This window comes from Urtica dioica, chromosome 10 (assembly GCF_054948205.1).
Source record: "Urtica dioica subsp. dioica isolate 48M chromosome 10, U.dioica_male_clone48M_v1_H2, whole genome shotgun sequence".
NCBI lineage: Eukaryota > Viridiplantae > Streptophyta > Magnoliopsida > Rosales > Urticaceae > Urtica > Urtica dioica.
This window is the reverse complement of record NC_142765.1, coordinates 8829253-8839527: the sequence shown is the minus strand read 5'-3', so window position 1 is coordinate 8839527 and position 10275 is coordinate 8829253. Positions and strand designations below refer to the sequence as shown.

The window sequence follows — 10275 nt, the reverse complement described above, 5'->3', positions numbered from 1 at the left end:
CATGGTGCAACCAAGTCGTCTCTCGAGACGCACCTAAGACGCCTACGTGGCGCACTCAAGACTAAGACGCATACATGGCGCACTCAAGATGCCTACATGGCGCACTCAAGACGCCTACATGGCGCACGCAAGACGCCTACATGGCGCAACTCAAGACGCCTGCATGGCGCACTCAAGACACCTGCCCGGTACACATAAGGTGCATACGCAGCATGGCTGGCTCGCAGTTGAAAAGACTTGCATAACGCAAAGCGCGTCTGAAGTGAGATCTTGCTGAGAAAAAAGACCTGGCAAGACCATTGACGCAAACACTTGCCTATCGAAACATGCCATGACAAATGAATGAGCAAAAACGTTCATAAAAATAAATAATATCTCATAAAAGAAAAGGGCAACTACCCCAAAAATCCTAGAAAGCAAGCGCTAAAACAAGTGCGCTGAAAGGAAAAACCTAAAAGAAAGCATGCGCTAAACACTTGCGCGACAAAAATAATAAAGAAAATATATCACTCGGCGGGATAATCGCCAATAGGATCGGCCCCGTCAAGTGGTGGGAATAGCGAGTCGAAGAAGTGGAAGGTGACCCCCCGAGAAGCATTCTCGGTAGCTGTGACGTCCCGACACTCCACCGCCGCCAATGACTTCGGATCCCGAGAAGCCTTCCCTAAGCGCGCCCTCGCGCTCACCCTAGCCGAGGAGGCTACAAAAGCGACAAAGTCAAAACCCTAGACTAAAAGCAAAAAAAAACAGAAAGAGCAAAAGTCGAAATACCTGGAAGACCGCCGCTCAAGGGAGATGACGCGGCACTAGGAGCACTCTCGGTCCGCTGACTGTCGCCATGGCCAGGAGGAAAGGGCGAGAACCACCCGGTGGAAGCCATCAGCTCAGGCGAACGAAATCGTTCGACAGCCTTCTGAGCCTCCGACATTCCCCGGATCTCCTTCACGAAGTCGAGATCATCGGCCCCCGTGTCAGCAGAAAACTCGGTCAAGGGACCGAACCGAAGCGGCGCGTCGCCAAAAGCCTCCGCCGAGACCCGCACCCACGGTCTTCGATTACACTTCTCCGAGTCCGTGATCAGCTTAGTGTTCCGACGATCGCGGGCCATGAAGAAACCGGGCTGCCCGGGCGCAGGGAAAACCGCGATGAGATTGCGAAAGTCGCTCACGGTCATCACTCGCTCGGTCTGGCAATGCCACTCCATGTGACACATCGCCACGATGCGGTAAAACGCTGGATTTATCTGATAAGCATGCACCCCTAGTCGTGCGAGGAGCTGCTGGACGATGGGTTGGAACGGCAACCGCAACCCGCAGGTGAGACTCGCAACCGAAACTGCGGCAAATCCACGGCGAGGACGGAAAGGACGGTCGCCCTGTAAGGGACGGAGGAGCGCCACGGACGATGGAATGGCAAATGCCTCCCTGAGACCGATGAAGGTTCGGTAGGTGAGCGAGCTCGAAGCATTGACCCCTGAACAATCGAAGCCCTCGGGAGCAGCAAAGCCCTCCTCGGGATACCACTCCGTCCTAGCAAGCGACCTCGCCGACACTATCGCCTCTGCGTCAGGGGTCTCGGTGTTGTCAATGGTGCCCACAAGAAGAGTTATAGTTTGTATTTATGTACATTTGATGTCATATAGTCTTACGAAGATTCTTGCTTGTAACTGCTTATTTATTAATAAAAGTTGAAACGTTAATTCAATCTTCCTTGTCTGAAGCTTTATGATAAAACATTAGTCTTTAGTCCATAAACAAACTAAACAACTTACGAAGAGACAAATGTAGATTTGCATGAACAAACTCTTCGTAGTTTGCTTAAAACGATATATTCGCAATCTAAGGGTTAAAGGACTATTGACCTCAGTATGATTGTTAGGAGAATCTATGATGTCTGGTTATGGGGCATTGAGAGTTGGAGACTCTATAGTTCTTCTAGGTATCTTCTTATGTCTCGAAGTCACTACGTATGAATTGCATCGTGCTTACCTTAATCCTGAAATGAGACATGTCATTTCACACCTTAGTATTCTCATTTGAGAAAGTCAGAGTTCGGACTCACTATGTGATTCCGAATAAGGCATATTGGTGAAGTACTAAGTTGTGAGTATGTTATGAGTAACTTTGTGAAGTTCTCATAGATATGGAATTCATGTACAAGATTGCTGAAATGCAATATATATCACCTCATGCTTTGTTCCTTGGAGTGTGAATAAATGAACTGGCCAGTGTCCAAATTGAGTCCTGACTCTTTTGGATGAAACAATGTGACTTGTTAGCTCTTCGTCAATACATTGTTTCTAACTTATTCACAAGCGACAAAGGAGTTGAGGAAATAACAGCTAGAATGGTAAAATGGTAATTTTGTAAATCCCGACTAGCTGATGATATTCATGAAGGGTAAACACTGATAATATTATGTGGATCCGCTCATTACAATTAGGTTGAATTCTTGAGTAGAAAATAAATTCATTTTAACCGAGAGATTTTCAGTGTCAACTCGTTAGTGGAGTCAGTTGACATTAAGCTAAGCTTGGAAAAGGTTTGTGAACTTTTGAGTCCAAGTATTTAGCTCAAGCTTTGTTCATTTGGATCCATGAGGTCACTGTCACGAATCACATCGATTAGGAATAGTTAAACTGGAAGCTAAGTCAAAATAAGAACGAAAATTGTCAAAAGGGTATTTTTGTCTTTTGAGACATAGCATGAAATGAATGTCAATAAATTTTTTGACAAGGTCATATGATGACTCATTAACACTCGACCATGACTTGATCATTGGGCCTTGTGGATTAATTTCATTTCATAAGAATTTTATTGAAAATTCTTAATGGGCCTTTTTCATATTGTCATGAACAAATGAAGAAGCTTCTAGAAGCCCCTTCTAGATTGAAATAGGCGCCCATAATACCCAAAGAAAGAGAGAATATTTTGTGCATAAATGTATCATGATACTTGCCAAAAGAAAAAGAGGAAACAAATTTCCCACACATGCATAGGGAATTTCGGCCACATGGGTCAAGGGAGAAGCAAACAAAAGAGGAAACAAATCCAAGGACTTACTTGTTTTGTCTTGGCCGTGTACCTCTATGAAGGAAAAGGGAAATTGGCTCATGAATATGTGATATTCTATAGAAGAGAAAACTACCTTATTGAATGTGAGACCTCTCCTATAAATATGAGTCTTATTCCACACATTTCATTCATCCCAAGTTCTAGAGATTTGAGAGCTTCTCTCTCTAGAACCTTGACCGATCCTCTCTCTCTCTCTCTCTCTCTCTCTCTCTTCAATTTCATTTTATTGTTTTGGCACCTAGGTCCTCATTTGACCTAGAGTTTAGCTATGCGACTTCAAGACTCGTTCTTAAGTTGTAGTGTTTAAAAGTGCCCACTCACTGATTCCTTTTTTTCGAGTGATTTAGTGATAGAAAATTTCGTGGTTGCTCGAGTCGCCGAGGAAAGAAAGAGAGACATGCTGCGAGGGAGACGAGTGTTGCAACTTTCCAAAAGCTTCTCAAAGTTCAAGCTTCAAGAAAGGTTAGTAAACTTCTATGCTCATAATAGTTTTTATTTATATGTACTTGCTCTTTGTCTAGGTTAGTAAAAAACTGTTTTTACTTGAAAAGAAATTTTTTAAAATTCCGCCGCTTAACGAAGCGTTAAACTTTTTCTTAAACCCTAGATCAACTCCAACACTCGGGCTAAGCACCCCTTGGCTCTACGGAAGCGCCTCCGCCATCCGGCACGGCCGTGGCAGCCGCCAACGGCCCTTCGGGACGCTCCGGTGCGAGGCCTTCGGCCCCCGGACATGTCTCTGAATCACCTCCGGGATCTTCAGAATCGGGACCAAAATCGTCCACGTAGTCAATCTCGTCGAGGACCGACTCTAGCGGAGTCGCTGCATCCGCGCCCGCAATATCTGTTGAGAAAAGGGAAGGAACATCCATAATGCAAGCGGTAGAAAAGAAAAAAGTGTAGACAAAGAGAGAAAAAATAAAGTGGGGGGGGGGGGGGGGGGGGGGGGGGGGGGGGGCTTATTTATAGACTCCTAGGGGGGTAGGAGTCCAAATCCTACTCCCACTAGGAGGAAAACAGAGGAAAACCTCCAAAAAAGTCGAATTTCCCCGCGCGAAGCGAACCAGCCCCCCGCACGAGGCGCGCCGCGCCGCGCGGCTACGCCAAAAAAAAAAAGAAGGAAGAAAAAGATATTTTCCTTGGGTGACGGGACTTTAAAGATATTTTCCTCAAACACCCAACCAAAAAGACAAAAAGTTCATAGCCGGGAACCTCCCGAGCGACGAACTTGGGGGGCTAATGTTGTCAGTCGTATTCGGAAAACCCGAGACACCAAGAAGACACGTCGCTGAAAGGGCCGATGGTCAGGCCGGAGGTCCTGAAGAGCGGCAAGCCTTCAAGGCCTCGCCCAAACTCTTGACTCCTTGAGTCGAGCCTAGCCCCTCGAGTTGAGACTTGAGTCGATTCCTCGAGTCGAGCTTCGCTCCTCGAGTTGAGCCTTGAGTCAGTCTCCTCGAGTCGAGCTTCGCTCCTCGAGTTGAGACTTGAGTCAGTCTCCTCAAGTCGAGCTTCGCTCCTCGAGTTGAGCCTTGAGTCAGTCCCCTCGAGTCGAGCTTCGCTCCTCGAGTCGAGCCTTGAGTCAGTCTCCTCGAGTCGAGCCTCGCTCCTCGAGTCGAGCCTTGACTCTGATTCCATCCGTCTAATAGATACATTTGTGTCATAAACCCAAAATGCAAAGCCCACAATAGCTCAACGGGCCCGGAAGGAAGACGGTCGCGAAAAACCCACGAAGGCGCTGCCCCGCGCGCGCCGTGCCCGCCACACCGCGCGCTGCGCCCGGGCAGAGTCGCGCCGCGCGCACAGTGGCGCAGACCGCGCGTGGTGCGCCGCTGCCTCTTGTGCGCCTCCGCTTGAAGGACCTTCCTAAGGCTCTCGAACACCTATATAAACCCCCTCTCACCGAGGGGGAAGCCATCCCTTCATCTCCAATCGATACGCTCGAATTCTCGCTCTCCTCTGCTTCTTTGATGCCATATTTGGCCTGAAGCATTCTCGCAAGTCTATCTCGTTCTCAGAGGTTCCGAAGCACTCACGGGGACTTCCCGGACGTCGCTCTCTCAGACCGAACGCTCCCCAGTGCTCAAGCACGCTCCTAGGGTTCTCGACTAGAGTCTCCCTCCGTGTCTAACACGCTAGACGCGTACGCGATCTCCGAGGTTCTGAGACGCCGCTGAGGACTCCTCCGTGCATTGTCTCCTTCGTCGAGCACGCTTCTCCGCCAAGGCTTCACGCCTCATACTGCGTCTTACACGCCTGAACTACGTTCTGACTCGATCCCACACACGGGTACGTAGGCAGCCGACACCCAAGGCACGGTCACTCCTCCTCCTCACCCCTTCCCTCTTTCGAGAGGTGGGTTGATCGGAGAAAACCTAGCTCGAGACTTTCGAGTTCCCACTTTTGGCCCAGGTGCGATCACTTGGTCCGTCCTTGGATCGAACCGCCCGAGGTATTCAATAGTTGTTCATTTTCATGCGACAACAACAACGACTTTTTATATATGCGTACCAGCTCTTGGGTTTGCATATAATTACATGAGATAGTTTTAGGAGCGTAGTTTACGGATGGGGTTCAAGAAAATATAGATACTACTATAGAAGAGGTTGATCCCGGGTGAGTTCCCATCAGCCCAGAGGTCAAGAGATACACGTCCGATCTTCGTCTTCACTTCTGTCATTCACATCGTCGCCTTGCCCTTCTCTACATTACCCAGGGACATAAAACTATGAGTCGATTGACTCAGTAAGTGGGAGTTTAACTTAGAAAGTAAAACGACTAATGCCATGTGATAACATGTGACATGTAAACAAGAACATAAGAATGCATGAATGCAAATCTAACTAGTTCTAGAGCATGACTAATATGTGCACACTCTAACAAGTACTTGTCGTCTTTAAGGTTACACACATCCCGCGCTATAACCTTCAGAACGACAAGACACCAACCTTAGACTTCGAGCAGGACTCATCCGGGGGCCTAAGAGTTTACGTCTGTCTGGGATCCACGAATGGTACCAACTTCATTCGACGTCGGCGCAACCCTCATGCCCACATAGCGCCCGTCAAGGTGCATTCTTCAAGCCCTCATAGCCTGGCAACAAGGTCGGGTATGACTCTTGGTCGACTCCCCGATATATGAGTACTCAGCGCCATCCCCTAGGCTCACATAGCCCGTTAAGGTTTTTTTTTTATTTTGGTACCATCGACACAACAATTTGTTAGGGTTCGGGTACTCAACAGCACTCTGAGTACACACCTATACTACTTACAAGAGAGTCACTCAGGATAAACCCTGAGAGAGATTTCATTTCCCTTTTATGCTCGTTAGTGTTTTAAATTGCAGACTCGGGATGTGACTCCTGATACTTCTACCCTCGATTCGAATCCGAGAGTTAAACATGGCTCTCCTGTCTCCCCCGTTCTAACGGGCAAGCACAGAACTTAAGCGATGATTATATCACGTAACAGAGGCTGGGTTTCACAAATCTTATGTTTGAACTTATCTGGCGAACTCGAGCTAAGTTTTCAGGAAAAGCAGTCGAAACCTTAAATCTTTGAGATTATTCGTTTTTATGGCTTTTCCAACTCTTGTTTACTAACACGTAACAATGCACGTAAACAAAGTTATTCCCTTGCTATGTAGTTGACTTAAGTCTCCACACTTACCCGAAATAGATCGTCTAAAAACTTGTTGACTTCCGGAGTTTCCTTGCTTTTCACGCTTCTCGAGACTCTGCACGTCCTGAAGCGTTAGCACGTCCTTAAGCGTCGAGAGAACTAGAATACGAAGTTGAAACTTCGTTAGTTATTCGATTCAGAAGATATTGCAGAGTATAAGGTTCGTTGTCGGGATCCGTTACGAGTCGGTTCGGGGGTTCGAGAATCTAATGTACTTATTTTCTGGTTTTTCGGAAATTAAACTTATTTAAGACTCATACGAGTTCATACAGAAGAAATCGTACAAAATAGAAGTTCAACAAAATATTTTCAATGAGTCTTAAATAAATAAATAATCCGAATCATACCAGCGAGAATTCCGAAATAAAACACTAAACTAAATTCTCAAACGTCTTTTAATTAAATAATTAACGATTATTTAATACAAATCCAAATCATCAAAAATAATTCGAGTCTAATGTTATAAAGCGATAAACAACTCACAAGTGAGATCGAGCTTTACTCTTTTTCTGAATTCTCTAAGTCTCGGCTTTAAGACGCTCAATTCCGTCGGCTCTCGCTCGTCTCGATCCACACTGTGAATAAGTTGTAAAATCCAAAAGAACGAGCCTCGAGTCAAACACAAAATCCAATTCCCAACTCGAAACCTAGAACCCGAAATCGAACAACCAACAAAACAGCTCTCAGGTCCAAAATGTCACAAAATCTCTAACTTGTCACAAAATCCTTGAACATGTCAATAAACCATTCCAAATCCAAAACCGAAAGCGAAACCACAAATCTTAAACGCTACTTCTCAAATCACGCTAACCAATTCAAATCTAGATTCTCAAATCCCGAAATCAAAATAATCAAAACTCAAATCCATTATCAAATCTCTATTCTCATATTCAATGAATTCAACCCGAGACGACATGTAACGAAATTTCATTTCACATAATCAACGAGCAACAAATCATCATCGATTAACCACGGCCAAAGAAACTCGGGACTCAAGAACAAACTACAAATCACAGATTCTCAGATTCACACGATAGAACTTACGACCCGAGGCTAACCATCAAGCTCGGCCAAGACAAACATTCGAGAGAAAATCTCAACCGCAACTGAATCATCATTGAATAAAATGAACCCAACGTTTCCAATTCAAATAACCAAACAACCGTAACAAATCAAGACCACAACAGCAACAATTACACACACTATACATACACGGCCAGAATTCAAACAGCTTAAAAGAAATGACCCACAACCATAACATGAAACCAAATTCCAAAACAATTCATCACAAATCCGAAAATCAAATCAACCATAACAGTTTTCGAGGCTCGGAATTATTATCACAAAACAGTCAAAATGAATCACACAGCCAAAATAGGTCACACAGCCAAATAACATAGGGCCAATAAGTCACACGGCAAAACAAGTCACACGGCCAAATCAATTTCCAAACCAAACCTCACCAATTCCCAAATTCATCATAGCCTATCCTAATTCCAGCAACAAATCACTTCAACATATCACAAAAACCCAAGATTCCCAAATCTAAATTTCAGGAACCCTAACTCATATTTTCGTCCACATCAAGAAAAAATTCAAACAAAAATTATTCCATTCCACCAATTTGAGTATCAACAATGCAAACCGAGCTCAAACCACTTTAACAACACATCAATTCAACAAAAATCATCATTGGAGTAAGAAATCCCCAATTTGAACCTCAACCGTAATTTTCAAAATTGATTTCGGAGAAGAAAATTTCTCACCCACTTGCTATGGAATTGACCTCCTCGGCACGCTCTCTCTTGATTCCCTGTGTCCTTTCTCGGTCGGTGGCCCTGGGTGAGCTCGCGGCGGTCGTTCTCCTTGCCGGAGCGCGCGCGCGACAGCTATGGGTCGGGCGAGAGGCAGAGCGACGAAGGAGAGGAAGAAGAAGATGGGAAGAAGGAGAAGATGAGGTGGTTGTGGCCGAGTGGTGAGGAGTTGCCGTGAGCTGTGATGGTTGTTTGAATTTTTTTTTTCTCTGTTATTCTTAGCAGGATTCCCGGGTGGAGAAGAGGACATGAGGAAGATGATCGTGAAGAAGAGAAAGAAGAAAAAAAGAAGATGAGGAGAGAGAAAAATTGATTTGTTTTTATATGAATAAAATTCTCATATTTATTCATTAAATCCTTTCGTTCTCTCAGAACCTCAAATCGACCCAACTTCCATAATTGCATTCAAAACGGTCCTGAAAATTGTTACAATTATATTCTTCATCACATAATTATTTAATTAAATCCGTGACCGAACGGATTTTAATTAGATGATTAAACCGAGAATTTTCCCGTTCATTCTCAATTAATTTAAATATATTTAAAGTTTCTCGGAAATAATTCTCGTCCTTGAGAAATTATTTCTTAAATTAAATTCCGGAATATTACTTCGGAAAATAATTTATTATTCGAGACGAACTCGATAAATCCTTTATTTATTCCGAGATTTTCCATTACCTTAAAATAATTTAAATTAAGTCGATAAACTTATACGTCCATAATTCACTCAATAATATAATTGTAACAACCGGAAGCTCGTTTATTAAACGTGAATTTACAAATCGAGAGATTCAAAAGTTATCCTTAATAATCCCTATCCCCTTAAAAGAGTTTCGTCCTCGAAACTTAGAACAGATCAAGGTACTTCTTTTGCATCTCACTCTCAAGCTCCTAGGTAGCTTCTTCTACATCATGTCTCTTCCACAACACCTTGACCAAATGAATGGTCTTGTTTCTCAAAACTTTATCCTTGCAATAAAAAATCGTAACGGTTGACTCTTCATATCTGACTTCAGGAGAGATCTCAACCTCTTGCTCTTGTAGATTATGCGAAGGATCAGCCACGTATTTGTGTAGCATGGATACATGGAACACATCGTAGAGGTTGGACATAGATGGCAGTAATTGCAAGCGATAAGCTGTCTTGCCTACATGCTCTAGGATCTCCAAAGGTCCAACATACCTCGGACTGAACTTTCCTTTCTTCTCAAACCTCATCACTCCTAACATAAGTGAGATTTTCAGAAAAAAAAAATTCTCTTCTGCTTCGAACTCTAGAAGCCTCCTACGCCTGTCAGCGTAGTTCTTCTGACGACTCTGAGATGTCTTCATTCGAGCTTGGATTTTCTAAATCGCTTCTGTGGTCTGCTCTAGCATCTTAGGTCCGATAAACTTGCTCTCACCAGCTTCATCCCAGTGAACTGGAGAGTAACACTTTCTTCCATACAAAGCTTCGTACGATGCCATACCAATCGTCGTTTGTTAGCTCTTGTTGTACGAGAACTCTACTAGCGGAAGGTAACGACTCCACGAGCCCTGGAAGTCTAAAACACAAGCTCAGAGCATAGCTTCCAACACTTGGATCATTCGTTTTCTTTGACCATCAGTTTGTGGGTGAAAAGTAGCACTAAACTTTAGGCGAGTTCCCAGGTTCCCTTGTAATCTCTTCCAGAACCTGGATGTGAAGCGAGCATCACGGTCAGAAACAAT

General features: G+C 44.4%; 1 protein-coding gene across 1 annotated transcript; it reads right to left on the bottom strand.

The window, feature by feature from the left end:
* Positions 1-343: 343 nt before the first annotated feature.
* On the bottom strand, positions 344-10032 carry LOC149383386 (uncharacterized). Its single transcript, XM_089627770.1, has 7 exons — positions 9969-10032; positions 9577-9788; positions 8522-8640; positions 7235-7398; positions 6740-6850; positions 772-1560; positions 344-700 (listed from the first exon to the last, which is right to left on the bottom strand). The coding sequence occupies exons 1-7, from the start codon at positions 10030-10032 to the stop codon at positions 507-509; spliced, it is 1653 nt and encodes a 550-aa protein (XP_089483896.1). The 3' UTR covers positions 344-506.
* Between the last annotated feature and the right edge of the window lie 243 nt (positions 10033-10275).